This window comes from Nelumbo lutea, chromosome 6 (genome assembly GCF_056320005.1).
Source record: "Nelumbo lutea isolate HS-2025 chromosome 6, American lotus-T2T, whole genome shotgun sequence".
Lineage (NCBI taxonomy): Eukaryota > Viridiplantae > Streptophyta > Magnoliopsida > Proteales > Nelumbonaceae > Nelumbo > Nelumbo lutea.
In genome coordinates, this window is record NC_142689.1 from 28,658,698 (window position 1) to 28,683,784 (window position 25,087).

Consider the following 25,087-nt stretch of genomic DNA (forward strand, 5'->3'; position numbering starts at 1 on the left):
CCACTTGACCTGTATTATCTGTTTAGTGCAGTAGAAATATCACCCAAACCTCTTAGAAGAAAGGATTTCATGGAATGATGGACCATTCTGGAGAATCTATCACATGGATATCTGTCGAGAGAGAGAGTCCCAATTATACTGCAATTACTCCGCCAACAATAGACACATTTGTTTTGCTTTAACGTGTCTAAAGTGAAACACTATAGCATTCAGTTTTCAAGGATCTGGGCCATCTGGCCACTGGAAGAATCAAATTCTGGGCTTTCTATGGTCTAAATTCCCTCTATTAATCAACATACTTCATTGTCATATATATATATATATATATGAAGAAAAAGAAATGCAAAACCACAAGGACAGGAGGAACATCTTATTTTTCTTTCACTCCACGAGAAATCGGAGGGGGTTGCTATTCTTAGACTCTCTTCCATCTTCCTCGGGGACCACCTCAACAATTATCGGAGTTCTGTCAAATAAATCAACAAATGAACTGTACAGTAGTGCCTAGACGTCCTTTTGCTTTGGAAAAAGGACACTAGCTCCCTCCATACATAGGGAGGGCCTCCTGAAACATTATAACCCCGACGTAGTAGGAAACTGTTGCAAGTGCATTTGATCAAACATAATTCCATACTTAAGTTCCCTGCAGGGAATCAAAATCCACTGCCGCCTCCTACCTCTTGGGGTAGAGGATGGGGGTTAAGTGCTGATTGATGCAATGGTCGTCATGAGAAGCAAAATTGGAGAATCACAAGTTTTTTATGCTGGCTCACAGTTCCACTTCATGAAGATCATCTCCAAAACTGTTGCCATTCACCGGCTGATGCATTGATGTTGGATCACTAGGCATCAATGATGATCGTGGCATTGTCAATGCCTCTCCTGGAGGTTTTATTTCAGCCATCCTGGGCACATTAAATGAATCATTGAAGCTTCCACTCCAGGATGCTGTACGCCGTGAAAGTTGAGAAAGGGACCCATTTCCATTTCCCATCATCCCCATTCCCTTGTTTGCCATAGGAGAAATGCTACCCATGCTTGGGAACCGTTGCATGGATAATCCAGATGATGATGGTGGAGATGAGATTGATGAGTCATTAATAAAAGATGTTGAAGGATCATCTTCAGCTGTAACAGCCTCTGGTGTGCTCTTGTCTATTGTATCTATTGTCTGTTCTCCTGAAGCTACAGGAGTGGGGATAAAAAACTTGGCACTTGCACCACCTGGTTTTGCAACTGGAACAGATGGTGACTGGAATTTGGCTGTGGAGGCACCACTCTTGTTGAAGGTGTCAACGTACCTGCAGAGATCACAGTCCAGAGGTTCCCGTTAATTGCAAGCCTCAAAATTCGATATAGGAAAGCATAGTTCAGAGTGCCATTACTAGCAAGGTTACCTCAGTTCTAAAAATGGCTGAATGAGAACCATAAGCGGAAAAAGAAAGGGTATGTTAACAAAGAAGAATGATAGAAGAAATTTCAAATGCCCTTACCTTGATCGAACACCCATACGCCCACGAGCTGAAAATTGGTTAGAGCTGGGTGGGATGGGTGGGATTCCTGGACTCCGTTCTAAGGGAGTTGGGCTTTTGGTTTCTGGCATTTCATCAGCAGGCAAGCTTTCACTCTTGAATGCATCTCTTATGTTGTAATCTGACATCCCATTCTGGAAGACAGAAGTTGGTGGTGGGGGTGGTAAAGCTGCTTCTTCAGATGGAGGTTCAGTGCCTTCCTCTACCCACCGCTTAAGCTTCTCATCATAATAGAATTTATTCTTTTCACCCAATTTTGCCTTTAGAAGGAAGACAGCAGAAACTCAAAAAATTAAGCAACAAATATCATGGAGAGTTTGATGCACAGGAAATGTAGGAAAATGAAAGTGGTATGATTTGCTTGAGAAAACACATCCAATTTGCATTCAATTGTCAAGAGAAAAAAAAAATGTATCAATTCTTAAAATTCTGTATAACACTATTTTTTAGTCATTGGCTCTATAGGTAAAAAATAAAGGCCAACCCTGTGTAATACTCAGTTCTTAGTATTACTTCATCAAAAGGTTCCTGGCATCCAAATAGCTTTTTGGAAGCGAAAGAATCTTCATTTTCTTTATTTTATGTTCTTTAAAAAGAAGTTATCACAGAAGTAGTAATTTGAGAAATTACCTGTCGATCAGGGCGGGATCTTGAGACCCAGCCCATGGTCTTCTGTAGGATCTGTGACCCAAAACGTCCAAAGCGAGATGGTGCACCTGAGACCGATGCTTTGCTTTGTGCATCAGAGGCGGCTGCTTCCTTTGATTGATTGACCTGACCCTATACAATATCAGAAAAACTTAAGTTCATAAAAATACCTGATGATGTAATCACCCTCAGAAACAAAGATTTCATTTATTTGCAAGTAACAAACCTGTCTTGGACTTCTACCAAAGTCTGGCTCTGAAATGCTTCTATTATGCATTATCATTCTATTGCCATCACCTGCCCATTCGCTTATAGGCTCCATTGATGCTGAGGGCATTAATGATGACATGGCCATTGTTGACTGACTGTTGGCTACTCTAGGACCCAGTGGGTGGCTATCATGCTCATTACTCTGAAAGCTGCTCTGGCTTGTTGACTGGGCTGGTGGTGGTGGGGCCCCAATCATGCGATGAATGGATCTATCAATGAAAGGGAGCAATTTACCCACAAGTTTTGCAGGAGCCAAGTTTGTGCCGTATCCACCCTGGGTATGTAACATACACTTCAATCAATACAAATGGCTGAATGAAGACATTAGTATGTTTGAACTTGACTCAAGAAGGATACCTGCTGATGGGTTTTAATGCGCTCCTCAAGAGATGATACTAATTGTCTCCAACTATCCACTTCAGGAGCTCGGCCAGTTTTCAATGACTTCAATATTGCTTGGCAATACCTGCCAAGACAGAATGATAAGAGAACTAATGGCGTTAATGCAAAAACCATGAAGGAAAGAGATAAAATACATCTACTTACTTCAATGCATCTGAAACTTTCCCCACTTCAGCCAGCATATGGGCATAGATAAGCTTATATGGCTGAAATGATAGCAGAACAGACTGTGAATTTCCAAGCACCTTTGAATACTCGTATAGTTCTGTCCTCTGTCCAAATTTAATAGATCAGAAGTTATATTCTCTTAATAAGTACCCACTCAAAATATTCACTGGCATCTGACAAAACAATGCACATAGAGGACAGGAAGCATAACTGATAGGAATCAATCAGCACACTTAAAGAGTTTTCTAGAAGTAAGAAGGCTTTACAATAGGTCCTGATATGGCACAATGATGTACTTGGGATCTGAGCTGAATTGGTTACAATTGTTCTGCAGGTTCCAATGATGGGGCCTGATTTGTCTAGTTAAAGTTTGTTTATGTCTAAAGTTTTAGAGTCATTTAATAAGCAGTTCAAGAGTTATCAAGTCTTTCTTTGAATTGAAAAGGATAATGGCAGTTCAGTTTGAGTCCTACTAGGGTTGTTATGAGTCTACAGTTTTTGAGCCCTAGGATTCTGAAGTCTATGATCTATAAATATGTATGGGTGTTTTACACAAAGATCAATGAAGTTTTTTTTTTTTTTTTGAGATTATGTTAATTATAATTTGTGATTCCCATACCCTAGTGTGATTCTAGGCACCCCGTGAGTGATCCCAAGTATTCTCTCTCTATTTTCTCTATTTTCTTTCTTTCTTATAGGCTTTTTGTGTTCCTGGTTGAGTGTACAAAAAGCTTTTCATGGTGTCCAGCTTATTTCATTTTTGTAAGCTGGACCTTTTTTTGAGAGATTAGTCAGGTCTTTTTGTATATTTCCAATGCACAGGCTCTCATGTTTGAGAGAAAGTAAAGTATAATTTCAATGAAAAAACCCAAAACAAGTATAACAAGCTGCTATACAAAAAGGGGAGATACACCAAGACCTATACATTCCTAAACCCCCACCCTGCACATTTTGACTGCCCGAAATACTTAGTTTTTTTTTTTCAGGAATTGAGTTAGGACATATACAGGAAGGGTATTATCCTTTAAAACAGGTCAGATGCCCTAACTCACTGGTTTAAGTGTGGTGAGCTCAATTTAAAGTGTATATCCAAGGAGCATGGTCTCTGGTCCATGCCAATACAATTTAAAGTGAAAAAACAAGACAAAAAAAACAAAATCCTTGTTTATAGCTATTTTTTGATAATAAAATCAAAGAAAGTTTTATAAAAGAAATAAGCAAACAGGATTTTGCAGCCCAAGCAAAAGGAAAGTACCCAAACAAGATATGCAAATATACAAGAAACCCTCTTTTCCAAAAAGGAACTACAAATACAGAAGGATGTCCACAAAAGCTCCAATTAATTCCTTGACCACCAGAACAACCCAAGTCTTGTAAACTTCAAGCCCCTTGGTGACCTTACAAAGATTGTTCGTTAAAAAATTCAGAAAGATTACGAAAATGAGTAGCCTCAGCTACCCCACTAGAAATTAGAGTTTGCCAACTATCTACTTTTAACTTTCTAGCCTTACAACTGAGCCCAGAAACAATGTTCCCTGTTAACCCCCTGTTTTGCTAGCTGATCTGCAAAGCCATTTTCCGTTCTTGGAGTCCACTGTATCTACAACTGCATGTCCTTGGAAAAGCATTTAAACTTCTTAATTTCATTTCTATAGAGTCAGGGAATCTTTTCATTTTGCTTTAACCAGCTTATGACCACTTTGGAATTGCCTTCCACAACCAGCTTTCTCACTCCCATAGCCTTTTGTATCCCAAAAACCATGCCTTTAGTTCAGCTGTAGTGGAGTCTCCCCTTCCTATAGGGCCTGAGAACAACCCCACCACAGTCCCTTTGTCATTTCTTATCATCCCTCCAATTCCAGACATTCCTGGGTTTCCAAAACTACTTCCATCAAAGTTTAATTTGAGGAAGCTAGAATCAGGGGGATCCCACTCCCCTTCCTATAGGGCCTGAGAACAACCCCACCACAGTCCCTTTGTCATTTCTTATCATCCCTCCAAATCCAGACATTCCTGGGTTTCCAAAACTACTTCCATCAAAGTTTAATTTGAGGAAGCTAGAATCAGGGGGATCCCACTCTCTTACGTCCTTTTTAGTTGATGAAGAGGAAGCTACTGTCCTCCAATTTCTTAAGATATCATCCACAGTAAAATCTGAGAACAATCCCACAGATTTTATCCACGAAGTCACCTTTATCATGTTCCCTTCTATCAGCACTTCCTTGCATCTTTTCCTTTCTTAAAAAATTCTCATATTTCTCACCTCCCATATCACCCAAAGCACTGCTGCCAGGGTGCATCCCCATAGCATTCTACCTCTTCTTTTTGGCCATCTGAAAGTGGAGGAGTCAAATAGCCTTTCCAAACTCATCAGGGTATCCTACCTGCATCCAAAGAGAGAGAAAAACCAGTCCCAAATACAACCAACAACAGGACAGGAGACAAAAATATGAAAAACAGTTTTGCCATTTGACTTGCACAAACAACACCAATTAGGTGAAAGGCACCAGCCAGGCCTCTTCCTCTGCATCAGATCACAGGTGTTAATTGCACCATGGTAGACTTCCCAACAAAAAGCACTCACTTTCAGGGGAATAGGGCGACACCAAACTTCTTGGACTGGAAGCAAAACCACAGGTTGAGCAGGAGTGGACAAGGTTTTAAAGAAGGAAGCACAACTGAAGGCTCCAGAGGGGTGAGGGGTCTAAAACCTAGTATCTTGTTTGGAGGTATCAAGAAACACCCCATCTAGTAGCTGAAGGAGAGAAAACACCAAGTCCATCTCAGAATCCTTCACATTTCTACGAAGCCCTAGATTCCAAGCAAAACCAGACTGGGAGGGAGAGGGGATTAAGAAATCAACAACCGGTTTGTTCTCAAGGGAGGAAAGGGCATAAATTGAGGGGAACGGTGTCTCCAAAGGAGAGTTACTCGCCCACACATCTTCTCAAAAATTAATTTTGTTACCTGAATTGAGATCAAACCTGACATAACTTAGTAGTAGTGGAAGGAGTTTGTGAATCACTTTCCATGGTGATGCGCTAGAAGCCCTACAAGATACTCCAGCATCCCAACCATTCTCTGAGAGCCAGTATATGCTAGCCACAATTTTGTGTCACAACCTATCTGTCTCGCAACGAAATCTCCATACCATTTCCCTAGTAAAGCCTTATTCCTTTCCTTCGATCTCCCAAATAATCCCAAGCCTCCAAACTCTTCTTATCACCCAGTTCCCACAAGAAATCCCTCATTATCCTCTCCAATTTCTTTCCAATAGCTTGAGGCATGCAGAACACTGAGAGGTAATACACTGGAAGATTTGCCAAGGCAGACTTAATGACAGTAATCCTACCCCCCAAAGAAATGTAGTTCCTCTTCCACCCCGTCAACTTCCTTTAAAACCTTTCCACTACCGGATTCTAAAACTCTAGATTTCTAGGATTTGCCCCAAGAGGAAGACCTAGATACCTCGGTAGCCAGTCACTCCATAAGCAGCCTAGCTCCCCAATCCACAAGTTAATCTCCTCTTGAGCTAATTTGATCCTTGCCGCCACACTGTTATTGAGGTTCACCTTTATATTTGTCACTTTTTCAAATAGATTCACGAGCATCTTTAGGTTTCTTGCATTTAACTCGCCTCCACTCTCACAAAAGATAATAATGTCATCCACAAATTGTAGGTGAGTTACGCCACTCTCTCCCATCCTATTCTCCACTCCTTTAAAAGACCCATCTTATCTACCCTCGAAATCAGTCTACCAAGCACCTTTGCTAGAATGGTGAAAAGGAAGCGAGAAAGCGGATCCTCTCACTCCTCTTTGGGCACCAAAGAATTCCTTGACTACACCACTTACTAGAACTGAGAAGTGGCAGGATTTTAGACAACCCTTAATCCATTTGCACCATCTTACTCCAAATCAGCATTGTCTCAATGCTTCAATCAGGAACTCCTAATCCACAAAATCGTAGGTTTTCTCTAGATCCAACTTGCACACAATGCCCTTCTTACCAGATTTCTTGAAATCCTAACACATTCATTGGCTGTGAGTATTTGGTCTGAAATTTGTCTATCTTGGACGAAAGCCCCTTGGAATTGATAGATGATTGACGGGAAGGCCTTTTTTAACTTAAGAGAGAGAATCTTGGCTAGGATTTTGTACTAACTTGTTATCAAGCTGATTGGCCTGAAATCTTTGGGATGGAAAGCACCAGATTCTTTGGGATCAGCGTGATAAAAGTAGCATTTACCCCCTGCTAACAATCCCACTGTGATAAAATTCCTCAAAGACTTGCATAAGATCGCCCTTAATCCACTCTCAACAGTCTTGGTAGAAAGCCATAGAGAATCCATCGAACCTTGGTGCTTTAGAGTGACCCATAGAAAAAATTGCTTCCTTTACCTCATCCACCTCAAATTCTCTGTCCAAGTTCCTGTTTATGGTATCTTCTAAAACTGGCCAATCTAATCCTTCTAACTTCCATCTTCCTAATAGAGGACTCCTGAAAATCGATTTAAAATGATTCACCAAGGCCTTTGCAATTTCATCCTGATTAGTTATTGTGTCATCCTCCAATTCTAATAGAGATATCAGATTCTTCCTTTTCCTTCCGTTCACAATCATGTGAAAGTATTTTGTGTTCCCGTCCCCTTCTTTGATCCAATGCACACTTGATTTTTGCTTTGCATCATTTCTTCTCTTAGGAGTGTAGTTTCTAACTCTCTTCTTAACTCAAATCTCTCTTCCTTATCCCCTACTTCCACCGACCCTGACTCCTTATTTATTTCTTCAATTTTACTTATCAAATTTACCTTCCTCTCTTCTAATCTCCCAAACTTATTAAGATTCCACTCCTTGATTTTCAATTTTAGGTTCCAAAGCTTCCTATGGAATCTAAGCCCTTCCCACCTAAGGATCATCTTCCTCCCACCACTCCTTGATTTTTTGCACAAATTTTGGGACTATAAGCCACATGTTCTCAAATCTAAAGGGCTTCAGACCCTCTCCTTTTGTCCCTTGTTCAAGACATATCAGTCAATGATCCGAGGTGATTATGGGTAACATTCTACCTACCAAATTAATCCAATGTTCCTCCCAGTCTTGAGAAACAAGAAATCTACCCAATTTTGAGCATAATAGATACTCTTGGCAATTAGTCCAAGTGTACCTACTTTGTCCAATTTCAATTTCCTTCAACTCAAAAGTTTCTATAAAACTATTGAATCTCCTCATGCTGGTAGTCACCTTTGCCTTGGATTATTCGATTCAGCAACATGTCTTATCACATTAAAATCACCCCCCAAGCACCACGGGCCTTGCCATAGTCCTCTCACATCTGCCATGTCTTATCACATTAAAATCACCCCCCAAGCACCACGGGCCTTGCCATAGTCCTCTCACATCTGCCAACTCTTCCCACATCTCATTCCTTTCCCTGTACGAGTTAGGCACATATACATTTGTTAGCACCCAACTAAAATTGTCGTCTACACTTCGCAATTTCACAGACACTGAGAATCTTCCTATTAAATCCTCTACACATTCCACGGTCTCCTCATTCCATAGGGTAGCTATCCCTCCTGATGCAACACAAGATGGAGCCATGGTCCATCCAATGCCTCTACCTCACCAAGCACTTCTTACCCACCTCCTATCAATCTTTTGTGCCTTTAATTCTTGTAGCAGTACTACATCTGGCTTTTCTCTCCTTAAGACTTCTTTTATAAGCCTTCTTTTTGCTGCTCTCCCTAATCCTCTTACATTCCAACTTATAATCTTCATTTCAGCACCACATTGCTTAGCCCCTACCTTACCTTTTTTACTTTCTACCTTTCCTTCCACCCTTCTCCCCTTCCTTCACCCTCTTTCCCCACCCTTTTTTTATCATCCCCTCTTTCCCCACCCATCTCTAAGTTTTTCCACCTCCCTACCCTTCCTCTTACATATTCTTCCCCAATCAACCTCATTCTTCTTTTGAGTCTTATCCAAACCCAACTTGGATACTTTTAAGCCCATCCTCTTTGCCCGTTTCGACAATGGAACTTCCTCGTTAAATTCACCCTCCCCTAGATTCGACACCTCTACCTCATCTGCTCCACCTGCTTCTGCCCTCTTTTCCCAATAGTTTCTTCTTTATTTTCCCCTAAAACACCATTCTCTCCTACCCCCCCCCCTAAAGATACACTTCCTGCCTCTCCATCCTGGGTACCTTCACCAACCTTGGGCTCTCTTTGACAATGGCTTCCTGCTATAGCATTAGTAGAGACATCACTAACATCATTAGTAACCAAAAGCAAATTCACACAGTTACCTTGGTTACCTTGTAAACCTAGGGAGGAAGTAGGACTCAATATTGGCTCAAATAACAACATTCCTCAAACCTGAACTGAAGAGTGTTGTAGGTTGGTCACCGTCTGGCTGAATCATGTGGGACTGGCCTGCATCTGAAAACTTATTTGGTGAAACTATGCTCGTCTCTTGGCTCGACTCTCTCATTATCATGGTCATCCCTTGTAGTTGTTTCCGACTTTGGTCTGAATCCCTCCCTCTTGGATGCATGTCATCCACTCTACTTGATCGAACTTGCACTGAAACAGGTTGTATACCTGGCTGTACTTGTGGACCATGGATGCCAAGACTGAGGTTGAAAAAAGCTTCCAAGTTAAGATCTTCTAACTCCTGGACTGCATTTCTTCCTTGTTCTTGCTCACTTTCACTGCAGGAGTTCACATTCGAACTCGAAAGCTCAAACTCCTTTGAGCTACTCCAATCGGAATCACTTTCTTCCAGGAAATCAATTCTTTTCCTAGGGTGCTCAACAACCATTCTTTGCCGCTGATTCCATTTCAGATTTCTTCCCTCCTAAGTTTCAGACGGTCTCGATAGGGTTGAAGACAATGATAGACCTCCTAAGTTTCAGAGGTTCAACCAACCGGCTCACGTGACTGCTTTACTTTCCTTCCTACAAAACTGGTTGGACCCGAGTTGACCCACTAGTTCGACTGATGTCAACCAATCTTGTCTTGTTCCCTTGTGGGCCCACCCTCCCATTACACCTGTCCCTTTGTTTAGTATTTCCTCAAGGCTTCGTTTGGTTTGTGGGAATATTTGGGTGGGATGGGAAAAGATGGGATGGGATGGGAAAGTGTAAAAATTTAACTTTCCATTGTTTGGTTTTACATGGAAAATAGTAGGAAAATTACCCAACACAAAACAAAGATCTCGGAGGTTCAATCCACCCTCATCTCCGGTGAATGCCTTGGTGAGGATCGTCATCAACAGTGTTACCTTGTGCGAAACTGGAATCAGTAAATTCCTCCGATCTGGGTTTTACCATGGCGGTAGAGGAAGTCAAGAGATGGATGCAATCCCAGAAGGAGCAACGAGAAGGGCAGTCCCAGAAGCCGGTGGCTACAATCCTAGACTGTACCGGTGAGATGGCTGCAATCCCAAAAGGAGGTGTTCTACTCCTTGAGAATGTTAGGTTTTACGAGGAAGAGAAGAGCAACCTTGAGTTTGCAAAGAAGCTAGCTTCTCTTGCTGGCCTGTAGCGGCGATTACCAACAGCGGCGGTGGCAGTGGTGGCGGCAGCAACGAGAAGGGAAAAAGCGATTACCAGTAGCGGTGGTGGCGATTACCAGCAGCGATGAGGATGAAGACGAAACTCGAGTTTTCTCAAGTTTTTCCACCGGGGTCCACGATTTTGGTGTGACCCCGATTACACAACTTTGGGATCTCGCATCCCACTTTTTTCTCATCCCATCCCCTGTTTCCCTTGAAACAAATGAGAGAAAAAGGAATATTTTGGGAATATTCCCTTTTTCCCATCCCCATCCCACAAACCAAACGGACCCTAAAGGAATATTTTGGGAATATTCCCTTTTTCCCACCCCCATCCCACAAACCAAATAGAGCCTAAAGGAGAAATCTCCCACTTCACATTCCCTCCCTTTTTGAAAATATTCCCGTCTTTGGAAACCTACGCGCCCAAGCCGTTGACTCTTTGTCTTCCCCAATGATCTTCTCCTCCACTTGCCTGCTTATAAACGCTTCTTGTAGTTTCTCTTTCACCTCCACATGTCACCCAACCGGCCACATCACCATCATCTTCAACCTCCGACCTCCCACTCCACAGTGTCGCTTCCAATTCTGACGCAACCCAAACCTTGCTCCAAAAACCTACAACCAGTATTTCGAACAAGAGAGGGATGGCTTCTGACTTCACACCTGCTATCCTCAACCCAATGGCTTTCAAATCCAATTTCTTATACGAGAGGAGCACTCCACCCAGGGCAACAGCTATTTTCTCCAACACTAGCTTACGCCACATATTGAACGGTAGCCCTCTCCATCAATGAAAATGCACGTTTTCTTCCCATGTTTTGAGATTTTTTTTTTTTTTGAAATAGGTAAAGTATGGATTTCTATTAATTTAGCTATTTCAACAATTGCATCTGGCCCATGAGCTAGTACTAATATACAACCATACAAAAAGAATAAAAAAGCTTTTAGACTAACATTGCTATTTTTTCAGTTAATATGTATGCTAATTGATATATAAATCTAGAGAACCAACCAAAGTTTAGTTTTTATATTATAAAATTCTTATTGTGCCCTACTATCACCCAGGATCACCTATAGACACCTTGATAACTATGGCTAGAAGGGCAATACAATGTATTTTGAGATAAAGATGCATGCACGATTGCAAAACAATGTCCATATACAATAAACTGATCTAGGAAGGGAGCATAACAAAAGAGCAAACTTGAAGATAGAATGGGAAACGTATCATGTGCTGCACGAAGAACAATACTATGTCTATTCAGATATATGTATACACAATTGTAATACAATGTTCATCTGCTATGAACTTCATTCTAACAGTTACTATGAAATATTGTGTCCAACTCTCTACCCCTTAAAAACACCTCCTTTATCTTCTAATTACTTGAAGATAGAATGGGAAAGGTATCATGTGCTGCACGAAGAACAATACTATGTCTATTCAGATATATGTATACACAATTGTAATACAATGTTCATCTGCTATGAACTTCATTCTAACAGTTACTATGAAATATTGTGTCCAACTCTCTACCCCTTAAAAACACCTCCTTTATCTTCTAATTACTTAAGGGAAGTAACAGCCTCAAACATTATCCTTAATCTCCAGATATAAGTACTAGAAGTATTGAACTTAATAATGATGAACTCCAGAATGAATAAGAAAAAAGTTCCTGGCTTTCAAATAGTAGGAACAATATGAGAGTGAAAGAGGAGCATACAAGACCTGAATAGCCTCAGGACTAGCATAGGTTCGAGGGAAATTCCAGTGGTCCGCACCAATAAGACACAATCTTGCACTGTCAGAATATGACTCAAAGTTTGCTTCAGCAACCAAGTAGCATATGTGTGCAGCAGTAATCTGTACCAAAACTTCTGTGAGGACATTTATACACAAAAGACATCTTTTGCATTAGGAGGTAAATTTAACTGAGTAAACAATTTGCAAGATGTACCTCGCCTCTCTCTTTCCACAGGCAATCTCCAAGATGAATAATTACAAGCTCATCACCTTTTGTTCGGTTTGCAGTTATGATGGCCAAATTTTCTTCCCAGTCATCTAGCATACAATTGGACCCAATCTGTTATCCATGCCAAAAAAAAAAAACTAGATGAGCTAACTTAAGACAATAGTTCAAGGAATTTTTTATGATTTTTATAATGCATCAGTATAAGAATTAGATCAAGGGGCAAAATGCATAATCAGGAATATACACAAGGCTAATGCACTTCCTCTTCCTGCACAACAACCATTATGATTACATATAGCACATGATTGAAACTACACAGTGCCTGTGAATCAGTAGAAACTGGCTACATTAGAAACCTGAGCAGGCTGTTGTGATATATGCCCAACACCAGGTGGAACACCACTTGTACTGTCTGTGGAAAATACATCGGCTGGTTGGCCTGCAATTAGCAGGCATAATGTCCGTAAGGGCGATCCTGCTACTAACTGGTGGTGTGCCATTTTTTTCACAGTATCAACATAAGACTGCAGTAATTCAGAAAAGAAACAAAACAAGATTAAAATAGACAAAAGAAGAGGTCGAGAAACTACACATATTCTCCAGATAAATTACTGACAAATCATTCTGAACATAAGACTGGAAAGGAAAAGGTAAAATATGTTGCATATAACCTGGTCGCCAAGTTGTGCTGCAAGAACAAGTGCAGGTCCCCACAACTGACCTTCTTGTGCACATTGGAGAGCCTCTTTTGTTTTACCAGAAACAAGAAGACTCTGTACCTCAACCGCAGTTGCCTAGAATATGCAATCAACATTATTAACTGAAGGTTTCCCATAGGAAATAATTAAAGGAAGTGCATATAAGAATCATGGCTTACCCGTATCTGTCCTTCAGAAGGCAAGTTCTGTAAACAATGAGTATGGACTCCATACCCACTTAATTGGGCATTATTTCTTTTAGCAGATGCAAAAAGCTTTGCCATTGCTGATTCTGGGCTATCATTTTCCTATTAAAAAGAAAGTAGAAATGCAAAATAAAATCACAGATCATGTAATAAAATCCATAAGAGAGCTCTTGATAAGAAAGTATTCTTGCCAAATTGCTCTTGGATAAATTAGCTTATAGAGATAAGTTGAAGTGGAGACTGGAGACAAAGGGCTAAGGTGAAATGGCTGAGGGCAGGGGGTAAAAATTCCAGTTTTTTTCATAAAATGGCAAAGCCAAGATCTAGAATAAATACAATTGAAAGGATAGAACATGAGGGATTAAGTGAAGAAACACGAGGGTTAAGAAATTGGTAATTGATTTCTTCCCAGGCTTGTTTAAAGAAAAGTGGAAAAGAAGACCGTTGCCATTGGGTTTAAACTACAAAAGAATCTCTGAAATGCAGAAAAGTTTTTTAGAGGTTCCTTTCTCAGAAAAGGAAATTTGGCAATTAATAAAAAAACTTGGACATAGGGAAGTCCCAAGGTCCAGATGGGCTTACCAATTTATTTTATAGAAGCTGTTGGGATGTGATAAAGACTGATATGATGCAGGTTTTTCAAGAGTTTTATAGAAATGCATCTCTGGAAAGGAGCCTGAATGCTCATTTCCCTGATTCTGAAAATTGAAGGAGCAACAAATATTAAGGATTTCAGGCCCATAAGTTCCTGCTGATGTGGTTTCTCATATTCAGTTTGCTTTTGTGCCAGGGCGCCAAATGTTGAGTGTTTTGGTGGCAAATGAAGTAATTGATTCTAAGGAAAGGGCTCTCCGGGTTTGATCAGTAAGCTTGATTTGGAAAATTCCTGTGACAATGTTAACTGGAGATGCTTGGACTTTGTTCTAGAGAGAATGAACTATGGTCAGAAATGGAGGAATTGGATAAAAGTCTGCATTACCACACCTAAGTTTTCAATTCTGGTTAATGGTCAATCAGTGGGTTTCTTCAAAAGCTCCAAGGGACTCTGTCAGGGTGGCCCTCTTTCCCCCTGTTATTCATATGTGTAACAGAAATCCTCACTATTTTCATCAAGCTAGTGGAGGGAGGGTTTATGGAAAGGCTTTAAGGTGACTCCAGGGAGGGTGAGGGTACAGGTTTTACAGCTTGCAGATGATACTTTATGTTTTGTGGAAGCAAAGGAGGATCAAATTGAGATTGTGGCTGGGGTGGTCAGCTTGCGGATGATACTCTCTTGTATCATTATTCCTGATTCAAAATATTTTACCTTACCTTTAGCCAATTAAAAAAATAAAATAAAGTATTCTTGCAGAGGAGGATAAGATAAGGGACTGAACAAGCAAAGATCAGTCAGTGACTACATCTAATTTTCCTCAAAAACACGACAGCAAAGACATCTCGAACTGACAACCATCTTACATGTAGCATTTACTGAATTATTGGTCACTCTTAGGAATACTTGGGGAGGTTTCAAAGAGTATGAATGAGCAGAAAATCATATAAAGTTACAGAACAACCTAACCAAGCATAGAAGGATCTTAGAGATATCTGGGGACTATCTAATGCAGACAACAAGATCAACCAAGGACATATCACCAGCAACTTCATCCAAGAGAGGCTACTTTGTGTAAAAAAAATGCCGAAGGTTAGGTCCATATCCAGTCTCTTCCTCTCAAGAACTCAGATAGCTTAGGATGAACATTAGGTAGTGGCTCTTTTTTATGAACAACAGTAATTTATTAAATATAAAATGGTGTACTTACACAAATGGGAAGCATCCCTTTTTAAGGTAGCTGGGGTGCCACCTGTATTATTATATTGTATTTCACTCTTACTGTCACATGATTATTCCACTTTTCCCCAGAATAACTGCTAAGGATTTGCCCCTTGTTTAGTGAGAATATCAGCCAAACCATTGGTTGATCTTTGGATCCATACATTTATAACCCTTTATCGTTTTAGCAACTCCTTTAAGATGTTCTTGTATTGGCAAAGGATCAGCTCCTCATTATTGAGCCATCTTATCACCACTTTTGAATCCCCTTCCATTTATATGTTTCTATAATGATTTGCTTCAGCTAAACAGCCTAAACTCAGACCTTGCAATGCTGCTGATAGCTCCACACTTATTGAGTTTTCTTGTCCTAATGGTCTTGAATATATAGCCAGTAAGCATCCATTGTAATCCCTAAATGTCCCTCTAGTGCCTGAGAGATCCAGATTGCCGCTACTACAACCATCAAACTTAAGCTTTATCACATATTTTCTGCAGGTGTCCAGAAAGTGGATGAATGTGTTCTGGGTATGGCCTTCCCATACGCAAAAGGGAAGCACCCCATACAAAACAAAAACAAGAAGTGCAATAACCTATCAACCAGTATCATAAAGGTGGTAACCAATCATGGGGTATTTTTCAAAATTCGAGGGGGTTTTGATTGGTCAAAGCTCTTCTGGTATCATGTCTTTTTGGCAGCATAGATTTTCTCATAAATATTAGAGATTATCTTTTAAAACTAGTTTGCATAAAAATAAGCATAAAATAATAAATATTAGAGCCTTAGAGGTTAAAATACTTATCAATACATGTATTTCAGATATATTTGACCAGGTGGTATTTTTCAAAATCCAAGGGGGGTTTGATTGGTCAAAGCTCTTCCAGTATCATGTCTTTCTGGCAGCATAGATTTTTCCATAAATATTAGAGGTTATCTTTTAAACTAGTTTACATCAAAATAAGCATAAAATAATAAATACTAGAGCTTAAAATACCTATTAATACATGTATTTTGGATATATTTGACCAGGTCAACACTTCTAAGAACTGGGCAACTGAAAAACCACTTTGGCTTCTGTGGGCAAGGGAAGGGCAGGGAGTGACTGTATTGGTCATTGTTTGCTCCATCTGTTTTTAGGGGTACCCAGACCCCAGTTGTAATCCTATGTATATGCTTGTTTATATTAATGAAATACTTCAGTTATCTATAAAATAAAATAAAAAAAAAAAAAAAAAAAAAAACATTTTGGCTTCTGGTTTCTGGTTCAAATGGTCCGACAATCCATTATGGTCCAAGTCTGACAACATTGATCTGCAATATTAGAAGCTTTTTTGGTAATGAAATAAAAAGGAGAAGATACAAGGGGAGTGACCAGAAGTCACAAGAGAGAGAGAGAGAGAGAGAGAGAGAGAGTAGCCAAAAGGAACCAACCTGAGAAATCGAATACCCAAATCTCCAGGATATGAAAAACTCAGAAATCAATCAATCCCACACCACAAAACAAACAACCATGCCCATACACATACTGAGAAAACATTTAAAACTTCAACCCAATTACACCCTTGAATGCCATCCTCACTACTTTGACCCAGAGCATCAACGAAGAAAAAAAACACCCCAACAAGACACAACTAAGCCCTCCAAAACTGTTACTTCTTTGGTGTGTTCTCTTGAATTTTGACATCCAGTTTGGTCCAACCCCAAGAAGATCACCCTTCAACCTAGCAAAAACTTCTGAGACCAAGATATCATTATGTTTTTCCTGTTTCCTAAACCTTTTAACTGCTAGAGTATCCTTCCTGATCTTCGAGATATCAGGCTCTTCATTGATTCTTTCCAGTTCCATGACAGAATTTTTCTCAAAAAGCATAACACCATCCACCTCTGTAATTTTTACGGTATCAACTTCTTCAGATCTATCTGCACATGAGCGTCATCAAACAGTAAAGGACACTCAAAAGTATCCACAATATCCTCCTGCACAGGCACTGGATAATTGTTTCCTAACTCCCCGAACATCTTTCTAGTATAATCGTTTTTTCTTATCAATAACTATTAACTTTCATTAATATTAGGAAAAAAGTATGATACAAAGTGTAAATATACAAGTAAGGACTGAGGGATAAAAAAACCATCTCTCCCCTTGACAGCACCCCTTTCTTACAACTATGCCCAGAAAATAACTTGCCACTCCACCCCTTATCTTTCTTGTATAATCTTCTACCCCCAAGACAAGAATACCCAACGTCTTGCCCACTTATATTCCTGTATTTACAATCTTCACCACATCAATCGATTTTTCAATAAAATGAGTCTCATCTATTGGAATTTCTTCTTTCTCTGAATCCAAATCCTTTTCTTCCTCCCCTTCACTTCCTTCTCCCTTCTCCTTTTCCAGAACATTGTCATCCTCCTCTTGCAGTGGCCTTGTTCTTTACTCCCTCTTTCTCTTGAAAACCTTTGAAAAAGGACTAATTACGATTTCTAATATTACAAGCTTTTTTCCCTCAAAACAATACCATGCTTTTAGTCTTTTACCAAAGCAAAGCTACCCAGAATTGGATCTTCACCATTTTCTTCCCCTAGCTCCACACCATTGTATATGCATGCTTCTTCTCTTTGAACAAGTAAAAATGTTTTAAAAGGCAAACAAGGATTTCAGGCTTGCTTCCAGGTGAGGTTTAGAGAAAAATGCCTTGAGGCTCTCTCTTGAAAATATAAGCCACATTCCTCACACCTCGAGATTCCTTGTGCATATGATTGTCTATTTACGCTCATGTCTAAGCTTCAATATATTTAAAATTGTTTTGAGGTATTATTTAACATTTTGAGCTTTTAAATAATTATTAAGTGGATTTAAAGTCGGTGATACAATTGTTTGAGCAAATGTCCAATTTGAAGGTTAACCTTGGGAAAAGCCGTGCAGTGGGGGTGAATTTGGAGGAGGGAGAGATCAGGGAGAGTGCTGAAGTGCTGGGGTGTGAAGTTTCGGGGTGGCCTTTGAACTACTTAGGATTGCCATTAGGTGATAATCCCAAGAGAGAGAGTCTTTGGAACCCAGTGATGGAAAGGTTTGAAAAAAGATTGGTATCCTGGAAAAAGAACTACCTCTCTCTTGGTGGGAGAATTACACTAATTAAGGCCACGCTTGCTAACTTACCCATCTTTTTCATGTCGGTGTTTAAAATCCCAGTGAAGATTGCTAGCAGTTTAGATAAGCTAATGAGAAGTTTCCTGTGGGAGCCGAGAGAGGGGAAGAGGGATCATAGAGTTAGTTGGGAGATAGGAGAAGGAATATGACTCTGTTGGGGAAGTGGTTGTGGAGGTTTCCTATGGAGGAGGAGAACCTATGGGCTAGAATAGTGGCAAGTATACATGGGCTGGAGCACAATGGATGGGATGCTAGAATCAGAGCTAGGACCACAAGCAATTCTCCTTGGAAAGCCATTCATGACCTGCTACCAGTTTTCTTCCCTAATATCAGGTATGACTTGAATTCCGGTAACTCCATAAAATTTTGGGAACAAACCTAGGTGGGGAGCGCCCCTCTAAAGGATCAATTTCCATCTTTGTATGCTCTTTCTAATTTGAAAAATGATCCGATTTCGTCTTTCACCACCCCGTCCTCTTCCACTTCTGGGATTGGGTAGAACTTGGGTCTAAGAAGGGATTTGAGGGACTCAAACTTCGACAGTATTTCAAGCCTTATTGCACTTCTTGATAACGTTGTCTTAGACCCCGCTAGGGCGGATTCTAGAATTTGGACACCTACCCCCAATGGCATTTTCTCTTGTGCTTCATTCTTCAAAGTCTTAAGTCAGTCCACCAGTCCTACCCTGTTGGTGAGATTTGGTGCAGATCTATACCCCTTAGGGTTGGTAGTTTTTGTTGGGAAGCCTATTTGGAAAGAATCAACACTGGTGATCTACTCCAAAAGAAGAGACCCAATACTTGCTTGTCACCTCAGTGGTGTGTTCTGTGTAAAGCAAATGGGAAGACTGGTTTTCACCTACTGGTGTCTTTCCATTTCGCAAGGTCAATTTGGGATTGGGCTTTCTCCTTATTTGGATGCAGCTGGAATCCCCCATCAGACTTGCAGGGCCTTTTCTCCCCTTCCTTTTTCAGGTGGCGGATAAAAAGGGGAAGGACAATGTGGAGAGGACTAAGGGCTGCAATATGTTGGACACTGTGGGAAGAAAGAAACTCCAGGATATTCTCAGAAACTCAGAAAGGAGCAGCAGATCTGAGGGCCATCATACATATTAGGGTGGTACAGTGGCTGAAATCTTTGGAACTATTCACAGACTACACTGTGGATGACATGTTGAGGAAGTGGGGTGAAATTGCAAATTGCACGCAGACCAAGTCAGTAATGAGTGCGGCTTGGACCCCCCTACCTAGTGGATTCTTGAAATTAAACTTTGATGGGTGTAGTAGGGGAAACCCGGGACAATCGAAGATCGAGGTGTTTTTAGGGATGAAAATGGGGTTATCTCTGCTATGTTCTCAGGCCCAATTGGAGTGGGTGACTCCCTTAGAGCTGAGATCTTTGCAGTTATGGAAGGAGTCTGGAAAGCTAAGGAATTGAACATCAAGAAACTCACAAATGAAGGGGATTCAGAGGTGGTGATAGGGTTGCTGACTAAAGATCAAAATGATTTATGGAAGTACAATAATGAGAGGAGGAAATTCATGTGGCTGGTGCGGGAGATGGAAGTGAAGACATGTTGGATTAAAAGATCGGCTAATTCCCTAGCTGACGGTTTAGCTAAACAAGGGGCAAAAAGGGATTCATTGTTTTGGGCTAAGCTGTAACGTTAGTGTCTTTTTCTTTTTTCCTTTCTTGAAGCTCTTTGTGACTCTTGAAAGATAAGTGTGTTTGCCTTCCACTTGTAAATTTTCTACTGATGAATTAATGAAAGTGTTGTTGATCAAAAAAAAAATTATTAAGTGGATTATAAGAACCACAGTATTCTTTAATGGCTTGAACAAAATCTTAGATTCAGGAGATCATGCTTTAACCTGTTTAAGAGAAATGGCACCATAGTGGATACAGAGATCGAGTAATCAACACCAATGGCCAATCATTCAAGGATTTGAAACCAACTCCTTGATTACTTGAAGATCTGAGTTTGAGCTCCAAGTATTTATTTTCATTTTCTTTCCATCTTTATATTTCAGATATGAGTTTAGGCATCTAAGATTCAGAGAGAAGTTATTACCCTAATCTCAGATCTAAGTTTAGCAACTGAACTTCAGACTATACTGACACACTCCCATGTGTGGAGAAGACCATCTACAGCACCAATGAGAAGAAGTAATCTTTTGCATGTTGAAGAAGGGCAACAAGGGCATAGCTGCATAAGTTGAAGTAATGAGAAATAATTTAAGGTCTCAAAATTTAACAATGGCTATGATACTGAACAGAGCAGAATGGCATAACAGGATTCATGCAACCAAGCCCATATAGTTGGGACAAGGCTTAGTTGAGTATTGATATACCCCTGTGTTGGTGCATGCAGTCCAACACAAGAGTAGTGAAATTGCACAAGCTCCAAGTGTTGAAGACATCTCAAATCTAGCACAATGACCATATAACAAGTGAGCTGCCACCTCCATCTCCTAATCTCTCAGACTCTGAAAAATGGTTGCATCTCAAAGCTTATATAAATAGTTGAATTGACAAACTCTATTACTATGTATGTTTTAATATTTTTAGTTCAAAGTAAAGAGTCAGTGCAAGGAATCAGTAGAAATAGCTGATAACAAATTCTGATGTATACTTTGTGAAGAAAAGTAGAAGACACTCAGAGGTTTCAGCAAGCAAGAGAGAAAGAGAGAAGAAGAAAAGAGATTGGGATGAAGCCAGAATTGAATAATCTGGCCACCAACCCCTCTTTGATTTATATACTTAAAAATAAAAGAATGGCAGATTACAAGAATGCCCTTAGTAGGGCGGCTACTTTAAGTAGCTGAACAGTCACAACTTAAATAACATAAACTAATGGGCCTAAAGCCCAATAACTTCCTAACTTAACAACTTAAAAATAAAAATAAAAGACTGGGCCCAATAACTTGAAATCGGCCCAACTCAACAGAATCAATTGGATTTTGAATCAAATCTGGATATAAGATTCAGATAATTGAATTGATTCTGAATCTATCCCAATTTGGTTCCAATCCATTTACAGCTCTATTCCCACCACAAGACATTTTTTGGTTGCTATCACGCCACAAGGCATATTCCTCATCCATCCTAAATGCCCTGGTACATCACCACCTTTGTGCTTTTACACATCAAAAAAGGTCACAAATAAAAATTTTTCTGACACTCTCAGGGAGTCGGGACCTTGGATGGAAAAAAAAAAGGTTTTGAAATGGGAAAAAAGCAAGTCGTTTCTTTGAGAGTACAATCAATGCTTGTCATGTGAAATTCAATGTATTTTGCAATTGCACCTTAAACCTATTACTATCCATCCTAAGTGGTAAAACCGAAAAGCAAAAATGATATTGGATCTGATACTTATCAGGTCAAGTCAAACACTAACAATCTTAACTTCATAATCAAGCAAGACAACCATAACTCAAGCATCAGAGTACCATAACTAGAACGCTATAGGGTTGCACTTAGTAGTCTAAAAGCTCAACAGGGAACATTATTAAATAATGCAATAGGTACACTTTTCTGTTTCCATATTAAAACACCAAAATCAATAATAAACTAAAAGAGAGTTATAAAATAAAACAATCCAATAACGATAGCCTCATACTCATAGAAAATAAAAAGATATCCAAAAGATTGTTACAGAATTTTATAGATGGTAAAAACATATGATAACAACAGAAGGACCTTGACTGAGACAAGACTAAGACAAGCAGAGGAAATTCAAAGTACAATACCTTCAAAGTTGGGTCAGTGCCAAAAGGAGATCGGAGTTTTCCATAATGCTGGCAAGCTATTTTCAATAAAGAGAAAAGCAATCCCAAAAGCTCTCCTTTTCTGTAGTCTATGTGGGGGGTCTCACAGTTTGCAATTCTCTCATCAATCCATTTATTCAATTCTTTACTTCCAACATTCCCACCAACCAATGGTCCAGGAAAAGACTGTTGGCACAGACTACGGAAATAATCACAAGCACCAAATCCCATGCTGCTTGTATCAATTTTGTCCATGGCAACTTCCATCAAGTTGTGAATAGAAATTGAATCTCCTACAGAGTCCTTCACACAAATGAACATACATTTGAGACTTTTGGTGTCGGAAAATTTCAAAATAAACATAGTTTATGAATTGAAAATGAAAACATTTTAAGGTTCGATTTTTAAGGAAAGCTTAATATATGAGCTCAGAGACTAACCTGGCTTGCAAAAGCTGAATTGGTGACAAAAGAGCTGTTATTTTTCATGACAATGAGTTTTCCACCAAAACCAAAAGTAACAAGGGCATGAGGAGGACGGCCTGCAGATGACCTCCCTTCTTTGGCAGCATAGGAAAGCTGATTGCCTGCATGAAAATGCCGCTGTGAAAGGTTTCCTGATTTCTGGTTGCCATAGTAATCATGCGAGGAATTGATCTGTTGGCCCTTCTCTGCTTCCATCTGTTTAAACTGATGGGAGAAGTTGTCAGATGGAACAAAGCTCTGAAACCCAGTAAACCCACTACTTCCATCATAGTTGTGAGTTGACTGTTCATATGAAGAAGCTGTTCCAGTTGGCATAAACCCCTTTTTTTTATCCACATAGTTATTTACATGACCACTTAAACCATAAAGATTTTTAGATTGCTGGTTATCAGTAAAACCAAATGCAGACTCGCTCTTAGTGACAGCCCCAGATTGAAATATATTTGTATTTTTCTGAGCATAATTACTTGTAGACCCAGCCCAGTCCCCAACTTGGTCTTGACCACTAAGGACTTGTGATTCATAGTTTTCAACTTGCCCATACTCACCATACTGGTTCTGGTCTTTCTCAGGGTGAAGATCACCTGCCAAAGGATTCTCATTTTGGTTTTGCTGGTAATGAGTTGTGTCTGTTGGCTGAGCAGCTGCAGTATAAGATTCTAACATGTGCCATTCCTGGGCAATTGTATCATAGTACCAACCAGGGTACTGAGGATCAAATACCATATGTGATGGGTACTCAGTGCTCATTTGTGAGGCCTGATTCCAGCTTGAGACGGTACCTATTGTACAGGCCTCAGCAATGGTTCCTGCAACAGACTGAGTTGTCTGTTGCAAATAAGAAACCTCTGATCTTTTGTCTGAAACAAGTTCATTACCTGTTGACTGAGCAAAGCCTTCAAGACTCCCCTGTGTATTGATACTTGTTGCATCATAACCCTCCACTTGATGCCATTCCCCATTATTTGGGTCATATCTCCATCCAGGGTAGAGATTTTCCCAATATTGGCTATTATACATATCCTGTCCACCTGTAGTCTGTTCCGTGGCTGATCTATACACTTGATCCTCTTGTTGCTGCAGAGAGCTGAAAGAAGTCGTCATATTGGCATCTGCATTTCCTGCAATGTTAGATATAGTGTTGGAAGCAGCCTTAGGATTATCCTCTGCCTTCTCCAATGGAGCAACTGAGCTGTCCCCAAACTCAGTAAAGAAATCTGAGTATGACCCAAACCCACTGTCACTATGCTGAGCCAAATCAGAGTTAAACGAACTCCATTGGACTTCTTTAATACTTGTATCCCTGGATACACCGCTCTCGCTTGTTGTGGAATCTGAGGCAACATTAGCCCCTGTAACAGTATCAATTGAGTAGATCGCGTTATCAAAAGAAAATGAATTGGAAGATACAAGGGAAACGTTCTCCTCCGCAACCACAACTTCCTTTTCGGGTGCATCCGCTGATGGCACAATGACATCTTCGGAATGCTTCACCTCTTTGTTAGCAGACGCGTCAGCTTCGCCAATGAGACCTGATACAGTACCGACCTCAGCAATGCTCAGATTCGAAAATGCTTTCACGTCATCGGAATCATCGCCCTCGGGAAAATCAGACCCAGATTGCGTAACAGCAAACTCATCGTCAACAAGCTTGTCGAAGAAGTCCTCATCCGTCTGATCCTCCACCTGCAATGGAGGAGAGGCCATCGAATACAATCCTAAACCCCCTAAGATCCTTCTTCGAACGGCTATCCCGGATCCAACCTAAATCAGCAAAATTCACAAGAATTCGCCTCACCAACACTCAAAAATCCGCCCCGAGCCACTCCTTGGGAATCCAAACATACACAAACGAGCTAAAATCACCAAAATCTTCTCTCTCAAACCTTAGGACACAAAGCCAGATTCAGAGTCGGCAGAAATAAGAACCCTAGCCATTCAAAACAAAAGGGATCTCCAATCTCCAATTCCAACACCCGAATTAGGGCTCAACGCCCAAATAATCTAACAAAACCCAAAACAAGCAAGATCCACCGTTCCTGAGATCTGCCGCTCAAAAACCATAAATCAAACAAAATTTTCAATAAGAAATGGAAAATTCCCCTCAAACACAAACTCTTCGATTGAAGAACGAAGCTGAAACTTTCATCAAAATCAAGGACTTACAATCAAATTAAAGATTACCAGGACGATCGGAGAAACAGCAAAGAGAGCCGAAGCAGAGACAAGCCCCTGGTTTCGCACCAGCCGACATATCACCCACCCTCCAAAGCCTCGTTTTTCCTCCGTTTTTTCTTTTTTTTTCTTTTTTTTTTTTTTTTTGCTTCTTCTGTTTTTTTTTTTTTCTTCGTTTTTCTTTTATATTTTAATTTTTACACCGGGGGAAGGGAAGACAACACAACGCAATAAAC

General features: G+C 40.2%; 1 protein-coding gene across 3 annotated transcripts; it reads right to left on the reverse strand.

Moving 5' to 3' along the window:
- Positions 1–110: 110 nt before the first annotated feature.
- On the reverse strand, positions 111–25,087 carry LOC148848226 (protein transport protein SEC16B homolog). 3 transcript variants are annotated; one of them, XM_088951524.1, is made up of 14 exons: positions 24,843–25,087; positions 22,632–24,722; positions 22,174–22,494; positions 13,433–13,561; positions 13,227–13,349; positions 12,912–13,079; positions 12,541–12,666; positions 12,312–12,446; positions 2,997–3,124; positions 2,808–2,916; positions 2,407–2,724; positions 2,163–2,312; positions 1,494–1,792; positions 111–1,301 (listed from the first exon to the last, which is right to left on the reverse strand). In XM_088951524.1, the coding sequence occupies exons 2-14, from the start codon at positions 24,381–24,383 to the stop codon at positions 770–772; spliced, it is 4,290 nt and encodes a 1,429-aa protein (XP_088807650.1). In that variant the 5' UTR covers positions 24,384–24,722; positions 24,843–25,087; the 3' UTR covers positions 111–769. The 3 variants fall into 3 exon arrangements, with proteins under 3 accessions (XP_088807650.1, XP_088807649.1, XP_088807648.1); XM_088951523.1 differs by having other exon boundaries at positions 24,861–25,038; XM_088951522.1 differs by having other exon boundaries at positions 22,632–25,074.

Coding starts and splice junctions, on each gene's coding strand:
- LOC148848226 (XM_088951524.1), bottom strand. CDS start 24,383: ATGGCCTCTCCTCCATTGCAGGTGGAGGATCAGACGGATGAGGACTTC. Junction 2,313..2,406: donor TTGGTAGAAGTCCAAGACAG/GTTTGTTACTTG, acceptor GATATTGTATAG/GGTCAGGTCAATCAATCAAA. Junction 1,302..1,493: donor CGTATGGGTGTTCGATCAAG/GTAAGGGCATTT, acceptor TGATCTCTGCAG/GTACGTTGACACCTTCAACA.